At 39.8% G+C, this 21543-nt stretch overlaps 1 protein-coding gene across 1 annotated transcript in view; it reads right to left on the bottom strand.

Annotated features, from left to right (window-relative positions):
• kiaa0825 (KIAA0825 ortholog) overlaps positions 1 to 21543 on the bottom strand; it is a 143450-nt gene that overhangs the window by 119482 nt on the left and 2425 nt on the right. Inside the window, exons 2-4 of the mRNA XM_079606562.1 lie at positions 15538 to 15674; positions 8838 to 9006; positions 8034 to 8712 (exon numbers count right to left, since the gene is read on the bottom strand). Coding sequence (XP_079462688.1) covers positions 8034 to 8712; positions 8838 to 9006; positions 15538 to 15668 — 979 coding nt within the window. The 5' untranslated portion in view covers positions 15669 to 15674. The remainder of the gene's footprint in view (positions 1 to 8033; positions 8713 to 8837; positions 9007 to 15537; positions 15675 to 21543) is intronic.

Raw genomic sequence — 21543 nt, forward strand, 5'->3', positions numbered from 1 at the left:
ATGCAAATTTAACAGAGTTCACGTCAACGAAAGCTCATTTCAAGATCAAAGAACGCAATATGAGAAAAGGCGGCATCGCACCACTATTGGTAAGATCATTTAGTCTCAATACTTTTAATGAAGATGATTGTGTGTTGAGCTTCTGCAACTTACTATATAACATGTCATAGCTGGCCTATAAGACATTCACATGTTTATTTAGTAACATTTTGGGAAAAGCAAAATTTACACATGTGGTTTCAACAACCAGATGCATGCACTTGTCCAGTTTCGTCTGGAATGCGTCTCAGACCACGTCTTGAAGTGGTTTGAGTGATCGGATTTAAATCAGTCTCGAAAGCGTTTCGGGAACACATGAAGTGACCAGGTGTAAACAGGCCCAGTTGATTTCTGAAGGATCATGTGACACTGAAGACTGGAGTAATGACTGCTGAAAATGCGGACATTTGTAGAGTATTTTTTTTATCAAAGAAATACAGCCTTGATGAGCATAAGATACTTTTTTCAAAAACAAAAACATCTTACAGACTCCAAACTTTTGAATGGTAGTGTATATGGTATCTACCAGCAGGGGCTAATTGGACTGTGCAAACCAACCAAAACCTTGACCTCCAAGCTGGTCTTTTTCATTTTAACATAATATTTAATTTTTAGAAAATTGATATTGTAAATGTTTTTGAAGGTTACTTTAAGGACACTCCAACAATATGGAACACTGGAATCCAAGATTGCACCTTTCTCAAATAAATGAAATAATAAAAAACTGAAAGACTTTGTGAATGTGCATTTGACACCAGGGGGGCTGTGAACCGTGGCCTCGCAATCTACACCGATCCCACAGAGGCTGTAAAGTTTCCTCTCGAATCTACAGTCAAACATTGCTGGGCACAAACTTTCTCCTGTAACCCGCCGATGACCCTCATCTCCAGCGTGGCTCTCCCATTTCTGCAGCTGCCAAAGCCATCACCCAGGGGATGTTCCGCATTAGGCCTGAAGAATGGGCCGCGGAGAAGAGGGCTGCGGTATTTTCAGACACTTCGACAAATACTTTTGTGTGTGCTCTTAAATGACTTCCTCTGACAGAAAAGGCATTGGGGAGTGGATCAGGAAGGCATTAGCCTCAGCTATGAAAGCTCCAGGAAGATTGAGTGGGAAGGCGATGGAGGGAGGGGAGAAATAAAAAGAAAGGAGCCCCAATAATTGCAACAATATCGCCTCTGGATTCAAACACCATATTGTCACTTTGTTATCGTCAAGCCGAAAACATGCCAACAATCTTATTCTCTCATTTCTCTCCTCTTAATCAGGCACATACATTGATCGTCCGTAAATTTGTTTTGCTTTTTTTTTTTTTGTGTGTGCAATTTTATAATTTCACACACATAATTTCACAATACTAGTTTTTTTCCAAACTAGTAGATTATAGAGATGCAGAGACTGACCCCATGAGGTGAGTTAAGGAGCACCTTGGAATTCATGCATTTGTGATGTATATGTGTGTGTAGGTGTGTGCACTTTTTTTTTTTTTTCACGGGTGAGTGTGTCATACCAGCATCTTGGCTCTTCATTAATGGGGTCCAGAGGGAGACTGTAAAGCAGAACTGGGAAAACGGCTACACGAATGCATGGAGATCCACTCCCCCTCATACAAGCACATCAGCCTGTCAGTAAAATAACTCCAAACATACTGCATTATGTATAAGACCTGTGCATTAAGCGGCACATGCAGCACACAAGTAACACATGTGTGCCGGGAATGTCTGTGAGTCCTATAGTAGCATCTGTATCTCTTTACAACTCCAGGATTAACGATAAACATCTCAATGGCATCCATTCACATCATGATGGAATTACTGCAATAAGTGCGTCATACGCCTAGGATTTGTAAGAACTCTGAGCACTCGCTTAAATTATATGCATTATTTACATACTGAACAGCTCAGAAAGCTGACATCTTGTAATTTCAGCAACGAACAACGCATCGATTTTCCTCTCTTTCGCAGAATCCTTACAACGTCCATCACTGTGACAATAATAATTCATATTCTATGTCTCAGGATAAATTCCATGGCATTGTCTTCTTCATAATGCAAAATGTTCCCAAATCCTCACTTGCCTATCATCCACCAAACTAGTCATCCACCTCTTGCTCAGTCTCCATCCCTCTCAGAGGTGTCCTTGAACCCCACCCGTCCTCTACAACACCTCCTGCACTAACTCACACTTAGAGCGGGCATCTCACCTTTATGTTTAATGCTCCGCTGTCATTCTATCTTGTCTTTTCCTCCCACCCAGCCATTGTCAGGCTATTTATTACCCCGCCATTAACGGCTTATTAGGGCCTCTCTCATAGCTAACCATTAGGAGTCTTGCAGGAGGATGGCCCAGCCACTGAAGCCATAATGGGGGTTATTACAACACGCTGATGGGGTGGAGGTGTTGAAGGTGTTGAGAGCAGTGATACGTGTCGTTTACTGTGAAAAGAGCTGAGAGTCAGGGCCTTGCCAGGGTCGTTAAAAGGGCATCACACTCATATCAGATGTAGTAAAAGAGGGAAGACATGTGAGCACAGCGGATGAGGCAGAAATGTTTAACAGAACATCACTCAAGTGTTTGAGAAAAATCTATTAAAAAGCAGCAGGGAATTTAAACTACATACAATTATAATACAAGAAAGGGACGTATGTGCACAATATTTTCAAGAATGTAAAAGCATTGCATATACTTTTGTGAAGGATGACCTGAGGAAGCTCCGAGTGGATTGTGGGCAACAGTAACACAATACAAACCCTGTACTACATGTTTCAGTTCAGGGGAGAGGACAAAAGACTGCAGGTTCGGTCCTTGAAAGGAATGATGCTTGAGCTATCACCATTTAAAGATTTCAATTAATAATGAAATTGAATTCTCTTCAAAAATCATTTATCACCCTTATGTCATTCTAAAGGCATACTTTTTTTTTTTTTAATGCTTTAGGAGGAATCTCTAAGATGCACCTTAAAAATAATAATAACATTAATACAGTGAGTGGGATTAGGGCCAGTCAAGATACAAAATTAAATGTTAAGTCTTCTAAAAAAAAAAAAATAAGATAGATCCGTGTGAAGAAAAGTTGGTGACTAATTGCAAAAATAACTATTTTCAAAATGCTTTATTGTTCCAACAAACTCATGCCATTGAGCTTGTTAAGCCTGTCTTTGCTGGTCGCTATGCTCAAAAAAACAAAGACATGGTTTAAAGATATTTTAAGCTGCAAAATGCATTATTTATTCACCCTCACGTCACTCCTAGCCTGTATGACTGTCTTTATTCTGCAGAACACAAAATAATATATTTTCCACAACAATATTCAAATGCCTTATGACTTATCCAGCTGTCCATGCTTTAATGGATAAGCATTAAGAACAAGAAAAGACTTGAAAAATATTAAAATATTACAAATATTTTTTTCTGACAATTTCTATCTGATAAAATACGTTAGAGCTTGACATACCTAAAAAAACCTCCTCCACTAGGAGGACTGTCCCTGTACACTCTTAAATTACAGGTTCCAAAAGGGAATTTTTGCAGTGACGCCATAGAAGCAGCCTTTGGGTTTCCCTAAAGAACGTTTCAGTGAACAGTTCTTAAAGTGTTAAGAACTTTTAAAAAATCTAAAGAAACTTATTCCACTATAAAGAACGTTCTTTGTGCAATGGAAAGATTCCATGGATGTTAAAGGTTCTATATGGAGTCATAGACACCAATAAAGAAGCTATAGGTTTAGGTGTAGCAACATCACAGAAAAGTTACAGTACGTCATGCATGGTTGTGTAGTGAGGCATAAGGATTGATAAATAAAATGACGTGCAAAGCCATATCATTTTTCCTCTAATGTGCTCTCCAGCACAAAATACCTTTTGTAAACTATTCACATCACACTTGCTTTGACTAGAAGGGGGTGGTGGTGGTGGTGGGGGGGGGGGGCAGTGAAAAATGGCACAAAGAAAACGAGAGAGAGCGAGGGAGAGAGAAGAAGAAGAAGAAAGAATCGTAGGGGAGGCTGGGAAATCCCCAAACAGTTGTTATTGATTCCAGTGTTTACGGGCAGATAGTTTAGTGCCGTTTACAAAACAGAACAGATGCAGCCAGTGAGCAAAAAGGTAAACAATTGCTGTGTGGCAGGTTGCCAAATCCCCGGCCTGGAGTATTAAACTCACACTGAAGTGCATTTCCCCTTTGGGTTACACTTGCTGCCACTTCATCTCCTCCATGCCTCCTCCCTCATTCCTTCTTTCATTCTCCGTCTCACACATACACACACACAAACAGAGACGTGCGGTTCCAGCTCTCGCTGGCTGGCTTGTCCTGCACTGACCCTTGGGGCCGTGTTCTGCCTAGCTGGGCCATTAGTGCGGGGAATTGCATGTGTCTGACATGGCCCTAAAAGCAATTATTAAATGCTTTTCTCCAAATGATGCCCAGCCTCTTTAGGGAATGGGCAATCACGCAACAATTTAGCCACTGATTTCATTTCCTCACTCCCTCTGTTGATTGGCCTCTCTGGCAGAAAGGTGAGAAAAAAAAAGAGAGAGGCCGATCTTAAAAAAGAAACGGCGGACGTTCCTGTTCCTGACGTGCGACTTGACCCAGAACATTAGCCATTCAGAAAAAAGCCTCATTTATCCAACAGCCACAGTCCAACGTCAATGACGGCGCTTTCCGTCGCCTGCGAGTGACAGCACGACAACGACTCTGCCAAGTGTCACAGAGATCCGTATAGATGCGGATGCTCTGGGGATTAGAGTTGTTTTTATATGTGCTGGTTTATATTTCGTCCGATGTGGGAAGGAGCTGCGAGAGGGGGGGGAAGCAAAAGCACGTAGCTAAATGCAAATGGAAATGCAAAGATCGGTCCATCTTACAAAACAGGACGTGCGCTCTAGGTGGTGTTGTGGTTGGTGGGGCCCCGGGGCCCGAACGGACCACATGTGGAGCCCCCTGATGGCCTGAGGGAGTCTGAGTGCTGTAGCGTGCAGTGGGTTGTCTGTTGCAGCCCGTTGCTCACTGACACACACTAAACCGGCTCCGTCAATGCCAGAGGCACAGTCCAGCTGGGATGCAGTAGGGGTTGGGCGGCCCTTCTTTGAGTAAAAAAAAAAGAAAAAAAGAAGGTTTTGATATCTTTATTAAATTGTTATGGGGAGGAGTAACTGATTTGTGAGTCTCCACTTCTGTCCATTCTTGCAAGCATTCATTGATGTTCCACAGGTTGAGCAGGTTAGTCAAATTTACTAACAAAATCAGTGGCTGGTGTATCAGAATTGGTTGAAATCAAATAAACAAAACATTATGTCCACTCTGAAGACTAAACAAAAGTATCTGCAAAACAGAGATATTTTTGTATAACCTGTAATACTTTCTTTTCAGCAGGCTTGATGAGCGTAAGAGATTCAGAAACATTAAAAATAGTAATGTCTCCAAACTTTTCACAGGTAATGTGTGTGTGTATATGTTGGATATATTTTGGACCCTATGTCTGACAAACAAAAAAATGTTGCCCTACAGAAAAGTGAGTAAAATAATATTGATTTTCTGTATTGATTTTCTCTGAGTCTCCTCCGAGAATGCAGCATATCGGAGAAAACTGTATACTGTTTTTCTGGCGGAACTGATGATGACAGAAAATATATATGTGGAATATACAATGTCTGTGAGTGTCAAATACAGTATGCAATGTGCACATAAACTGTATGTGCAAGACCATTCAAACATCAGCCAGCTCTTTCTCTTTCACACACATACACCCTCACTTCCACCTTTTCAGTTCTTTATCCTGTCTTCTACAAATCCACTGAGGTGTGATAGTAAGGGTTTAAACTCCTCATTGTTCCAGATCAGCTGACCTGTATGGTCTCCTGAGCCCAGCCCTCACCCCATTACCTCTAAGAAAAAGTCGAGGGGAAAAAAAGATGACATAAAGTGAGAGGGATGAAAAGCAAGGGATGGAAGAAGATGGGTACAAAGGGCTGAGACTCCCACATCTGGTGAAGGAGGGGGGGAACAAAGTCTGTTCATCCCTTTCAGATGGAGGGGTTAAAGAAACTGGCATATCTGCGCATGAAAAGCTGTTAAATGCTTCAGTGCTTTGACAGTGTGTGATGCCAGGAGCGGCGGCGCTCCCGTGGGACAGTGCGTCAAGATTCACCCCCCCACCCACCCCTACCATCACTTCTCCCAGACGAGCTTTCCGCAAAATATGGAGAATGAATAAAGCACAATAAATAACACCAAACAAGACAAAGAAAAGAAATGCCAGGTTGTTTTGATAGCTTCCATTTAAAGCGAAACCTATATTTGTCATTTACTTAATACAATTCAGCTATGTAGCTCAAACACAAACCCTGCAACCAACAACAACTGTCAAAGTGCTCATTGTTTGATTTTGCATCATGTTCAGATTTCCTAAGACAGCTGGAAAACCAGCCATAAAGAAGCCAATAACTAAGCGCGTTGCTCTTAGTAACTGACTAATAGAAAAACAACTATTTCAATCATGACATTTTGCCTAAGGGCTTCTTGATACAGTGCTGTACATTACGTACATAGTCGCAAGTATCTGACACACATTCCAGTCACTTTCCAGCAATACACACCTGCAGTGTCTCTAGTAATTAATTTGAAGGATTGCTGGGCCCACGTATAGGTCTGTACACCCGAATCCAGCGGCTCCACAGACGTAGGGCCAATTATTCAGGCCTGAATAAGAGTGTCTGGTGCATGTCAAAATTAGAGAATTCTGCCAGGAAGGTGAATTAAATGGAAGCGAAGCCATAATAAGTCCAATCAAAATGGACGCTGACATCTGTACAAGGAGCCGCAATAAGCGATTACGGATCTGTCAGTTAAATAGTTATCAGAAGAATATAAAAAAAAGTACTGTGAATGTTACTATCTTTACAAAATAAGAGCATTTGGCAAATGGTGCACTAAAAAATTAGCAATGATTCAATGAACTCAAGATGCCCGGAGGTAAGAAAAATGTATAGTACTAGTCTTATAGATATTTGTCTCATACATCGGCTGATTAAGCTTTTTTTTTTTTCTCTTTTTTCTTATAGGTATCTGTGTATTTTTCTGTTTGGCCGATGAGTGTTGGAAGAGGACTTTTATTTTGACAGCTCTGGGATTTTCATTCTGACAGTGCTGAGAATGCTAGCGCCTGAGCACAGACCCATAGTTTCTCCATCCTAATAAGTTGAACAGTTCTGTCCAATAAGTTATTTTTATGTTTTCTAAAATCTAAACATCTTTCAAATATTTTCCACACACAATTACTAGCTATTCCTCAGAACAATAATAAAAAAGTGTGGACCCAGACTCCCAGAAATCACATACTCTACCAGTCAGTTTGTTGCCAGTGGACTACTGAAATCTTCGGTTCAAGAGTAAGTGGCACCCTTGCACCCTGCACCAAAAAGTCTACCACATCAAGTTGAAGCCATGCAATGCCCTCTGGTATACAGTTAGTCAGGGGTTCAACCTACCGCAAGATAATGACCAACAAAATGCCTTCAGGCTATGTCAGAACTACCTCAGAATTAAAGGCTTCAAATCAGGGAATGACCAGCTCATTTTCGAGACTTTAACTCTATCGAGCTGGTTTGCGGTGAACTGCACAGAAGGGGAATTTGTGGAAACTTCTGCGTCAGAGTTTGGAAAAACTTTCAAAACAATATTTGGTCAAAAAGTCGATTCTCCAACTGTTTATTTGTTCTATTATTTAATTCCAAAGTACATTGAGACATTAAACTGTGTAAATTTCAGTAACAACAACTTTTGACCAGTACTGTAGCAGTCAGCCAAAAAGAATGGAACTGGCCGTTTCAGTTTAATAATAATAATAATAATTAATAATAGTTTGTTACATTTATATAGCGCTTTTTCTGAGACCTCAAAGCGCTTTACAAGGGGGGAATCGGGGGAGTTTATAAATCAATTTATCATTTCCAGTTTTGTTTGCAACATGAATAGAAGGACATGAAGACACTGACCTACTGCAGACTTCTTGTTGGACATCTTGCCTCCTTTGCTGCTGTGCGTGGTGTTGTCTTTCAGTGCCATCTCAATCTCCTTCTCCATCAGAACGCCTAGTTCCTGTGCCACTGTGTTCAGGTAGACGTGGTTGAGAAAGGCCAGGATGTTGTGTGGTTCTGCAATCCCATTAAGCACCTGTATTTCCTCTCGAAGCATTGAGCAAAGAGTTGGCGAGGCGGTTTGAAAGCCCAGAGTCAGTCTGTCGAAGCCCTTCTCGCCACCTGGGCTGCAGCTCTGGCAGTTTTGGAGAATACGAAGTACAGCCTTGATCTGAAGGTGCTGGTACCAGCTGAGGACCTTTGTATCAGGGTAGAGGAATAACAGTTGCTGAAGGTAAAGGACCTTCTGAGGAACCTTAATCCCAACACCCAGTTCTCCCTCAGTTTGGCTTGGTTCAGCCATCATTTGGAGTTTTCCAAGTAAGTGGTTCCGCAATGAGAAACGAACATCATCCCATGCTTCCTGGACCTCTAGAGCTAGGTCATCGCGTGGTGTGGACAAGGCAGGGATTGGGTAGTGCTCTTGGGAAGATGCAGGGCAGGAAGTAGGGAAAGCAACACCACACTGAGAAGAAATGCTCAGCAGTAACTGAAGAACGGCCTCTTCAGAAGCCTCCTCAATCTTCAGCAAGTTTTGCTGTTAAAATATATGAAAGAGAGAATTAATAATGTCAAGAAATAAACGTGGAATACTATTCCTAAACATGTCACGATGACGTCTGATGGACAGATTGGGTTGAGGTTAAGTATGACTTTGGTTACCATGGCTCGAAGGAAGTCCAACAGCTCTTGGTGTCCCGTAGCCACTGGTTTCAGGATGCTTAAGTTACGCTGACTGAACCACTGGAGGCATTCTACTGGACTAGGCACTCTCTCTCCGGTGCAGGACTCACCAACCTTGGCCTGCAGTTCCTTAAGGTTCTGCTCAATACTAGAATCAAATAAACAAACACACACTCATGCAGGAGTACAAACTTCCAGTCTTGAATGTCAGTGATGTATTTTCTAGTGCTTTCAAAGAGATTAATCGCGATTATTCACATCTAACATCAAAGTTTTTTGTTTATATAATATATATACCGGTAAATAAATGTGTATATCTTTTTTTATATAAAAAAATATACAAAATATATAAAACATGTTTTTATATATTTACATATACATTATATAAATGATTTGACAGCACTAGTAGTTTCCATTGCTAACATTGACTTATTGACATCTTAATGACACAAAAGAAACTTATTGGAATAATATAATAGTCATAATATGTCACAGTGTTAAAGGATTTGTTTCCCTGGCTCAGTTGGGTCATTCCTACTAGCCCTGCATACTTGTTTGCAGATGGCACACAGATATACTAAAAAAAAAAAAACTAAAAAAATAATAATTAACATTTCATTTACTAGTTGCAAAATTCAACTTACAACCGGAAAAAAGTTAATACTTTATCAGGTTTCTAATTTTGCAGTAATAGCTGTTAATGAGTAATGTTTAGCGCCATATAGCATTGGTATACAGAAAAAGCTAGAGAAAAAATGTAAGCCTTTTTTTTTACATACAATTGTGATAAGCAAGTCCTTTCAAGAAAATAATCAGCAGCTCTGCCCTTTAAGGTGGGTAAAACATTTAAATTTTGCGCTATTTAAATATTAAATATTTAAATAAGCGCTATTTAAAAGTATTGAAAAAAATAATACAAATGTACAATAAAAAAACTCAAAGCGTGATGATATAGCCAACAATACTTAATGAAAAAAGACAATGTGAAATCAATGTACGTGTATAATTTTGTGAATGACAGGCATTTAATTTATGTTGAATATGCATTTATGGGGAGCTTTGCTGGCACAGTAGCGATTGGAGCTGTGGCCTAGTGGTTCACAAACATGCTGCTTCACACATTGAACTGTTTTAATAATTTGGGAGACACACAATTTGAATCCAGCCAGCCTTTTGTCCTGATCCTTTTCTCTCACCTTCTCCTGTCCGCTTTCTCTATCAATAACATGACAAATGAACTGGACTAAATATAATCTTTGTCTGACTTTATATTGTGCAGTTGATGGACTTTCATGATTGAAATAACTTGTATACCCCCTCAAAATGTAAGAAACATTTCCAATTGTTACATGTCAGCTGTCTCTTTACACTCCAGCATCCTCCGGTTACTCTTCACTCTACAGCTGATATCAGCCATATCAGGCCTAATGAACACAGACATCAATATATCAGTTGTGTGTGCGTGTGTGTATGCATGTGGCACGTCTCTCTCAACAAGACAGGATGAGCCGATCTTCTTCATAACCACACGGCATCAGCACTTCTGTCTCCTTCTGTCCATGAAAAATGAGACATGACACAAAGCCGTAAAGCCAGACAGGTATATACGCGTGTGCGTGCACACACACACACACACACACACACACACACACACACACACACACTTACAAAGTGGCATAAAGCACTGCTGTAAACACTACGGCAATGCACGAGTCCAGATGCCTTCGAATGGCAGCTTATTAAATTCCATTTAAACCTGACACAATTTTACTTCCTCGAAAAAAATAGAGCAAACATAAAGTGAACATAAAGGGTTGTTAATTTTAACGATACGCAGCTGAATAATGTAGAAAGCAAAGATGAAGAGGGCTCTTTCCGTTGGTTAAAATGCAAGGTTGCCGACAGGAATCCAACAAATGTGTCTCTTTTTGTAGTAAAAAGGAAATATGTGTGACGAGAGGACATGAAGGTGCTGACAGACCGTGCTGGAAAAGCAAATCTTCCCATTCTGTTTAATGAACAGCCTAAAGCTCGCTGTAAAAACACAAGCGCTAACAGGGAGCATAAAAATTCTGTTTTACACACTAAAGATGCTGTCGACACAGACACACAAACAAAACCGCCCTTTTATAGGGGAAATTCCGCTTATAGTCGCTGCGTGTTGACAAAAGCAGCCAAATTCTATAAAAATGTGTGGATTTACTTCACTTTTAGTGTTTGTTTTATCAGTTTGGTATATTTTGAGCTGGGGTTTTTTAGGAACTATTGTGTTTATGGGGCGCTCTGAAAAAGTTCACACCAATTATTTGGTGCCTTGTTTTTTTGTTGTTGTTTTTTTACATTGTTAACTCAAGGATATCACTAGCTTAGCTCTTATACATTAGTTAAGTGTAGCCATCCAGAGCTAGCAGAAAGGCAGATATACTGACTAAGTCTGTTTAATGTTTCTAATAAAATAAGGATTTGTGCTCAGAGCCGGTGCTGAGCCAGGCGTCACCCCAGGACTCTGCTCAAACAGCAGGGTCTAAACGAGCTTCCATCTGTGCAGCCACAAAGCGCTAAAACTTCATAAAAGTCTCATCTCTCATCCGCACACACTCCTGCCACTCGCCGACGCCTGCGTAATCCTTTGTGTATTGGCGCTGGATGGGGTCAGCGATCACTGAAGGCGAGTCACGGACAGTGTTGGTCTGAGCACTCATGAGGACTGGCATCAATCAAAGGAGCAGCTGCTGTCAAACTTCTGCCCGACGGCCACTGATGATGTGTCAGAGTTTCACATTCAACAAGAAATATTAAAGGGACATGCCTCAAATATGAATAGATTATCACAAGAATAGGTTTGAATTTAATTGTTTTTTAAATAAATAAATAAATAAGGTTTTGAGTTAACATTTTCAATGAAGTCTATACAATACATTAAAGACCCCCTGTGGTGAAACACAAGTTTTTAATGTTGTTTGTGGTGTTTTCGATATGCTTTAAGACAAACCATGAGCAAATTCATAAGTCAACACCATTGCTGAGTATTTTCTCCTTAAAACTGCAGAGAAAAAAGGAAGGTTTGATATCGCGTCGCCGGTGTTTCTTACGTCACAAACTATCTTGTAACCAATCACGTCAACGAGCGGGCGGGCTTAATCATATCATTACTATGTTGTGACGTCTCAAGAGAAGCAAGGTTATCCAGGTATATTTTTCTGTTGATATGAAAAATCTGGTACATTTAGCAATATAGCGGGTGAATTATGTATATGATGTAGCCTATATTACGATGTTATGATGAACCTTTCTCCACTGATGTTCTAAGTTGTTCAAAGTGTTTCTCAGGATGCTGATTTTAGAAGGCAGCTGTCTGACTCTGAGATGGCGAACAGGAACATGGTTTGTGTAACATTAGCAACATATTATTAGCTGTTCGATAATGTAATCAAGCAAAAGGCTAATCATATTAATTACCGTTATGTGTCCGACATTGTAGAGAGGGATACATAAAACGCATTACCATTCTGACAGCGGCTTGTAGACGAGCCTGTATTATTCACTCTTCCAATTCTTCTTCTGAATCAAAATGTTTCTGGTTAAAATGTATGGCTGAATTAAAGTAGTATTTCCACTTGGCAAAATTTTGTGCAGTGTTTTCTACAATAAAGTTGACCTAGTGGATCAGGTATTCTGAGCTTGTGTGAGTGAGTGGAGGTGGGGCTAATTTGCATATTCATAGATCATATACTATTAACCATCGTTACACTTTATAAAATACTTGATTACACATGATTTTAATGTATAATTATGAATAGAAACGTAATACAACTGTGATCACAATTAGTTATGATTTCCTACAACTTATTGTAACATACTGAAGAATATCTAAATAAAAAATATAGGTAAAATAGCTATAAAGTACTGATAAAAAGACAAAACACACTTTCATCTGACCTCACCTGAAGAGGTGTGCTAACCCCCTCCAGATTTATCAGATCCAATAACACAATTTTCACTGACTCTGAGAGCCACACAGGATGAGAAAAAAAGAAGAGGCAGACAGAGAGAAAGAGTCTCAGAGAAACACACTGAATAAAGCCAAAAAGGCAGTCAACAGCCTCACACGCACACAAAAAAATTCCCTGATTAATCTACCCTTTAAATCAAACAACAACAAAAGGAGAAGTTGAAAGGAATTTCAGGGAGACCAGCTCCACACAAAACCCTGAGCGCAGAGACTAGCAAAAGCTCCCTTAAGCCCCATTCTCTGCTTCCTCCCTGTCTGCCAATCATGCTTCCAAAAACTGTAATTGTTTTTCAAATCCGCACAAACCAGACATGACAGACCAGGTAAAGAGAGAGAGAGAGGGTGTGGGGTAGAACAAGAGGACTAGAAAGCAAGAGAGGCAACGGGAGTCTTTTATTAAATATGATGGCATGTTTCACAGCTCTCTGCCTTACAGAAACCCAATACACTGATTAGTCAGCGCTTTGACGTTATCTTAAGTTCCTTGTCAAAATTAATTTAGTGTGGGTGGGCTGTCGCGCTCCAGGAGAGAGAAGCGGAGAAGGAAATAGCAGGGTGATAGGGAGGGAGAGGAAAAGATCTCTTTCAAATAAGCCTCAGCTTCAGTGAGCACCAAGTCATGTGCCCAGGAAACAAATAGCCTATCTAGGAGCTATCAAAGAAGGCCTCTCTTTCCCCGAATACGGAGTACCCAATGAGACCCGTGAAAGTGGATCCCGTCGACTCAAGATCTGGCCCGCTTAGCCTCCTCTAGTGCCAAACCCCCAACGGGTTATTTGTCAGGACTCACACTAGCTCACACACACAAGGTAAATTGGCACGCTGCTGCGGCTATCTTCCGTAAGCTGGGGTGAAATCCGAAGCCTGGCCTCCCGTCGCTGGACTATGGCTGACACTTCATTAGGGGCCGGCGTACTGCCGGTGGCCTCCCTGAGTGTCTGATTTGATAAAGCTTAATGGATAACAGTGTTTCAATTTGGGAGATTCCAGGCTGTTTGACAGGCTATCTTAATCTCCTTCAATTAGGAAACAGCTCTTAGGCAAATCTCCGACATCCTAGAGCCGAGAGGAGGCAGCCTGTCGGCTGACCCTTAAATGGGTTAGGACCGCAAAATGAGGCGGGCAGTCGCAAATTCTCTGGTTTCCCATTCTTTTTTAGAACTTGTCCTCGGATAAGTGGATTAGGAAGCAGGTGTATAGCACGGCTTTGGCCCACCCTAGTGGAGGTCACGGAGAAGGGCGAAGTCTTCGCCCGCCTCCATCCGCATCGGCTCTACTCCGACTGACCACCAGATCTTCACCCCGCCCGCCCGCATGCCCACCCTCCCTCTCTATCTCTCTCTTCTCAGCGCAATTCCCTATTATCCAGGTTCTTTGTTCTTATAATGGTTCCCCATCTTCCACCTTTCTCCAAGAACACAAAATAACCCTTTAATGCTTAGAGAGGCAGAAAAACTGTCTCGGCCTTCAGTAATAATCCTTGAATTACCCACACAAGGGTTTTCGTTTCAAGATGTGGAATCTTCAATTATTACTTTCCCATTTGGAGAGGAGAGAGGCCGGACAGACAGGAATGAGAACGTGTGTCTAATGGCAGGGGGGAGTAAGACCGCCTTTGTTCACGCACAACACATTTAGCGTAGACCCTTCTGGTCTGCGCGTGTCCTCAGAGCAACATAAAGGATAAAAGCATGGCAGAGATAGATTTTTCAGAGCGGGCGGGCGGCACAATGGAAAGAGGTGAGGTGGAGAAGGAGGTGGAGAAGGGAAAAAACAGAGATCTAGTCATGAGAAGCATGTCCTCCAAAACTACCGACGCAGGTGAGATTCTACGGTGCATTATCTGCATGAAGCGATTACGAATTAAAACAGAGCGAGAGAAACAAGTTCAGGGGCACTCTTAAACATGTCCTTCATCGACAACAAAACCTCAATATCTGATAATGCCACAACCTTCCATCAAAATGGAAAAAAAGGATGCCTAACTCTAGCTTGCATTCAGAATGTTTAAGTTTATTGATTTCAGATGAAGTGGCAAGCTATTCATCAAGCCTCAATTGATCATGCGGTCTCAATGTTAGGATTACTGACACTGGAGGAACCATCTGTGGAAATAACAGCTCTGCAAATGAAGTGCCATACAATGTCCACTCAAGCACCAAACAACTGCTACCAGCCTGTTTACATCTCCTACATGACAAAAGCTTCTCAAACAATGTTGAAATAGGCAATTCATGCAGTATACTTGTAGTACAAACATCATGTTGGTCATATATCTGTAAAATTGATGCGTTTTTAGATCAGGCTGATCAATAATCTTCTATAGAGCCAGCACCTTTAAGATTGAATAGGGTGACCAGATTTCCCATGGTGGAATATAGGAAAGGATGGATTCTCAAACTTATTTCCACTGTGTGTTTGCATTTATAAAATCTCTCAGCACAGGAGGTCCCCATTCTAAATGACTTACCAAAATACAATATGAAGTATCTTCAGCCACACTGATCCATTACTGTAACATATTTGTTTATTTATTATTAAGCCCTGCTTGTAGCTATCTCTGCACATTAAATTGGGATGGAATAATGCATTTTAACACTTAACAATTGCACACCTCACCTCCAAGGACAGCATTGTGTAAAAATGTGAGTCCTCTAGTCCACTGACCTGCAGGCATTGAGTCTGAGTTTCTCCTCTGTGTCTCTGATCAGGTTCTGGATGTCCACCTCACCAGGTATTCCTTCCACCTGCAGCTCCACAAATGCATGGTCATGCAGGAAGTCACCTTGCCAGTCCATTTTTTTTCCTACAAAAAAATAAATACTGGTAAAAATTAAGAACTTTCTTTCCTACTTTAAAAACAAACATCAGCCCTTATATTCATATACTGTACATTCAGACTATAAGGGAAATCACAGCTGTTCAGCAGCTCTGGTTAAGGAATTACACTTATTATACACAAGCAACTTGAGGTGTGTTCAAACCAGTAATGATTATTATAAAGATAATAACGATAACTGTATTAGCGTCCACACCTAGGAACGATAAAGTTCTGATTAAAAGAGCATGCCGATTTAAATGCTCAAAGGCAGGTAGATTCTGATTGACTGTCAATGTTTTTATTGTTCATCGGCTGGAAAAAATAAAAATAATAATAAAAGTGTTTCCAACGATATCCTTCCTCTGTGTCACTATCATTATAGCTGAGGTGTAGACGTCCCTATTATCATATAATTAGAATGATTATTCAAACTTTATACTTATATATGTATAGTTATCGCCCTTGGTGTGAACAACCCTTTAGTGGTTTCATCAAAAATTGCACATAAGAGGTCACAGTTTGTATTTGTTGGGCTTATTTCTATATAGTATTGGTTTATGTGTTGTTTGGATCACATACATAGCCTACTGTAATTCTGACACATTCCAAGTGGTGCTTGCTGCAAAGTCAAATGAGTCATGCTTGACCTAGTCCAGCTCCACCTCTGTGGATCAAAGGGGTGGAGCTTAACCTAATTAGGTTTAGGGATAGTTTAAGGTTTGGGTTAGGGTGTGATTGGACCTTCTAGCTCCACTGATAAGGTCCAGAGAGGAGGAGATGGATGTCAAGCTCCACCCATTTGCTCTGCAGTGGGAAGCCTATCACACATTCTGTCCCATGTTTCTGTCTTTCCCAGGACATTCTATACTCCAAAGATGCCCAAATGCATTTCCCCCTTCCTGCGTGCACATACCAGAGAGATTTATTCAATAATATCCACCTGTTTCATACAATCAATGTTTTATTGGCAATTGCCCATCATTATTCATAAACCAACCCCATAATGAAAGGATCAGAGGTTACTTTAAAAAAAACCTTAGGTAACCTAATTGAAACATAAAGAAGAGCACTGCTTCTGCTGCACATTATTGTATTGGGTAAAATAATCTATACAGTTCCATTTCACACCTATTCAGGGCACCATAACCTACATCGTAGCCAGTAAAAAGAAAAGAAGTGGGGAAAAAATAATGGATGTCTGCTTGTGTATTGCATTTGTCGGAATGGGATCAAATGTAAGCTTGAAAAGAGAAGCCTTTATGTTTGATGAAACATCCTCGAACACACATGACGTCCCCTTACACGAAATGATTTGATTTCACCTCCAACAAGATCCTTATCAGTGGCTGCGCGTCAAAGCGCAGCTGGAACAAGGCGCTAGTTATCATCTGCCATAAATATTTCTAGTCTCAATCCATTGCTTTTCATCTATCCACCTCCCTCTCTGCGTCAAGCTGGAGTGCCATTCAATTTACAGTACAGCTCGGGTGGTAATACATGCATATCGGAAAGAGCGGCCTCGCGGTATTACAAGATGCCGTCGGGATATAGACTGACACATCTTCTTGCCCTCGCTTTAAATAAACAATCCATCTGGCCTCAGATTGCTATAAAGCCCTCAATGTTCAAGTCTTGCTCCGCGCAGATCCAGTGTGCGCCAGCGAGAGAAAGACTGTATCAACGTCGTCATCGCAAGTCAAGTGGAGTGTAATGGAGAGTGTCAGTGTCAATTTGGCTTTGCTGGCGCCCCTCTCCCCTTCATCTGGGCTGATTTTAATAATCCCTGTCAAACACCAAACAGCTCGCACTTCCTCTCAGACACGACAGCCCTTTCTCCTCTCGCAGACAGAAATCTCAACATTAATTTAGCCCGCACAAAGGGAAAGGCTGTCCAGCTGGACAAATATTATTTCCCTTACTTGACAGACTCCGCAGTTAAGCTTGCATGTTATTATTTTCCAAACTCTATTCAAGCCCCCGACTACTGTCTAAGGGGAAAGAGTGAAGAGAGAGAAAGTGACTTGTGTAGGTTTTTAAGACATAGGATTAGGAACCAAACAGTGTAATTACACTGGGACCGTCTGCGTCAATGTCTGTGCGCGCGCACGAGTGTGTGTAGCCGATGTTACAAAGGGATGCGCATCATCGCCCGTGTCTCATCCACATGAGAGTTGTGGGAAAAGTGTCAGGTTCATGCTGTCACCACATAGGGCCCAATTAGGCAGATGCACCCTCCATTTCCTTTGTCTTGTTATCTATTTTGAACTCAAATGTTGTGGAGTCCCAGAGTAGTTCTGAAAGCTGCCATACAAGGAAGAGAGCTGGTGTTGTGCATAAGTGTGTGTGTGTGTGAGAGAGAGAGAGCTGGGGCAGATGTATTCTCTCGACACTTAAAGACACACTAGTGTTTCTCTGCATGTCTACCCTTACAAACTGTTCCCCACACAGACTGGAGGTAGTGGTGTGAAATATTAAGCAGCCAGTGTCTCTGCTTTAAAACCGCCTAAAAAAGGTTTTTCTTAGCATGTTCTACCTCCCAAAACTCCGAAATAAAGCTTTCGGGATATTAAATATATTAAAGAAGTGCATTGTTTTACTCTGAAACGGTGAGAAGGTTGTTGGCTGCATGGTTGAGAAAGGCCAAACTGCACAATATTCATAGTTCAATGCAGGTGAACATGAAAATATAAAGTAAAGAATTGGACGAAAGAAAGAAAAAAGTTCCGGGGAAATAAATCCGGTCTGCGCGAGGGTTGTGTTCATTGACTATGTGCATGTTGTTGTTTTTTGCAAGATGACTTCTTCTGAATGGAAAGGTCCTGTAATGGTCCACTCAGACAGGTACATTCTACGCAATTGTGTTGATAAGAAAAAAGGGAAAAAAAGAGATCCATTTCTAGTTTCAACATTATTTGTTGTTCAGATATTCCTCTTTAAAAGTATCAGCTGTGTGCAAAGTGACCCACATTTGGTTTTTGGCCACTGAAAATGTGTTTACTCATGGAACCGCATTAAGATCTCCATATATCTGGAATTGAACCACAGAGCCTTTAAATTAAAATACCAAAATAAATGCTTGTTAAAAAAAAAAAATGTAAAAGGATATTAAGATATCTTGGTAACACTTTACAAAAAGGTTTCATTTGTTAACATTAGTTAGCCTAATGTATTAACTAACATGAACTGACGCAATACATGTGTTACTGTATTTGTTAATCTTTGTTAATGTTAGTTAATAAAAATACAGCTGTTCAGTGTTTGTTTATGTTACTTTACGGTGCATTAACAAATGTCAACAAATACAAAAATACTTTAGATTTTTATAATGTATTAAAAAATGTTAAAATTAACATTAACAAAGATTAATCAATGCTGTAGAAGTGCAGTTCATTATTAGTAGCCTACATGTTCTTGAACTACTGTACTTAAATCATTTTAACGAATGAAACCTTCTTGGGTCATTCCGTGTCAACTCAACCAGAGGTCTCCGGCTCAAATTTTTGATTTTGTTCATATTTTTTCTCTGTAGAAAAACAAACATAAATAGTGATGAAAGCCAATATATTAAATGTCACATGTATATTTACTGAGTTATCCACTATTTTGTAGAGGGGGTCAAAATGACAATTTTCATCTTAGATTTGGAGCCAAATTGCATAGTGTAAAAATGATTTTAGAAAAGATGGCAGCATAATTATTATTATTTTTTACTCAGACATTGGTAGGTCTATTAGTTAAATCTGTTTACTTTAGCAATCTTTGTTTCATTTAATGCCAAATGTGATAGTCCAAAAAAGCACTTCTTGTGTTTTTTCACAAGTTTGCATGCCTATAACTCAAGAAGTATTAAAGATATCTAATGTCCTTTTAGATTCTGGTTCTTAACAAACTTTCCTTTTGGTATCTTCATTTAAAGGCCCTTGATGGTTAAATCCCAGAGATATCTCTGGAGATGTTAATGCGGCTCCATGAGTAAATTGGTCAATTGTACACATTCAGTGGTCAAAAAACAAATGTGGGTCACTTTACATATAGCTGATACTTTTTTTTCTTTTAAAGAGGAATATCTAGAGCAAATAATGTTAAAATTAAATCTATCTCGCGTTTTTCTATTAGCTCAGTTGCATATACCTTTCTGAGTGCCATAAATATTATTTTTCTAAAGTTGTCATGCCTTTAACTCTTAAAGTGTTCAAGATGTATCTTAATATCCTTCTGGATTCTCCTTCTTAATTAACTTTTCTTTGGGAATCTTCATTTTTAAGGCCCTATAAGTAGGGCTGGGCGATAAAACGATAACGATAATTATCGCGATATATTTTTTCTCGATAAAACGATATCAAGAGTTCTATAAATGTTCGATAATGTTTTTGCGCCAAAAGCGGAACGAATCTCATTTGAACCGCGCGCGCCACACGGACCATTTATCCGCTCGGCTCAAAGTCCAAACGGCAGCGCGAGCGCGAGCTCACTAGAGCAGAACCGTTTACTCTGATCGGTCTCAGACACGAGATCCAGTGAGAAACGCTTGAATTCAGCGAGGAACACACATCTCAGTGATTTAAACCAGTTTAAAGGCAGATGAAACAGCGCTGACGAACAGGAGAAACACTGTGCGCAACGATACAGTCAGAAGCTTTTCCGTCGACACATTCCCATCATTTATCACGGATACTGTAACGTTAGCCTAGTAATATTAACTGCACCATGAAATGTGCGTGGGATATATATATTGAATTGTATAATATTATTAATGTAGACGATGTATTGAAGGACTAATGGAATATAATTACAGTTTTTAATAATGTATTTAGGCTACTGGTTTTCATAAATACCATAGAAACCATAAAGTTACATTTTATCTGTGGTTAGTTATCATGATCTAAATGCATGATGCTGGATGACCAATGGTTAATTTTAATAAAACTAAAGAATATTACATTTGACCAAATAAAAATAATGTTGTTACTTTTTTTTAACAGATGTTACTGTTTTTGTTAATGAACATAAATTGTATAAAGTAAATCTGCATCCTAACTCAAGCTAATACTACTGAAATAAAGATATTTATTTTGTTAAGGAAAAATGACAAATGTTTGAATGTTCTACCTCGGATTTGTGAATGTTCCCCTGTTTGGCAAGTGTTTGTCATGATATGTTCTGACAATAAAGAGTAGTTTAAAAACACAACGCTCTGGTTTCTACAGCTTTCACGTTGGAGTAAAAATCTGTCTTTAAACTTGAAATAAATAAAGATTTGACATTTATCGATAATTATCGATGTCGACTGATATAAAAAAAAATATCGTGATATTTTTTTTTGGCCATATCGCCCAGCCCTACCTATAAGGTTCAATCAGAGATATGGCGATCTCAAAGCATGGATGAGATATGGGGATCTCAAAGCATGCATGAGATATGGGGATCTCCATGTTAAAATTGTTGAATTTTACCCATTTCAATGGTCAAGAACCAAATGTAGGTAACTTTTTAAAAAAGCTGATAGTTAATGTGTTTAAAGAAAAATGTCTGAAAAACCAATAATACTGATACTAATGTATCTCGTGTCCCTCGTTTCATTAAAACAATTAAATACAGTACACCCCTCTAAGTGCCAAAAACAAACATTTTCCAAAGTTTATGTCTTTAATTCAAGAAGTGTTAAAGATATATTGATGTCATTTTAGATTCTTGTTCCTATTAAACTTTTCTTTTGCCTAGGGCCTATATTTTTTAATCTCATACAGTATAGGGATGTCAATGAGGTAATGTATAGGCTAGTTACGATACATATTTGAAGTAGTTTCAGAAACTGTTAAAATGAACAAAATCCCATCTTCCAAATATCCCTA

This window comes from Phoxinus phoxinus, assembly GCF_949152265.1.
Source record: "Phoxinus phoxinus genome assembly, chromosome: 3".
Classification (NCBI taxonomy): domain Eukaryota; kingdom Metazoa; phylum Chordata; class Actinopteri; order Cypriniformes; family Leuciscidae; genus Phoxinus; species Phoxinus phoxinus.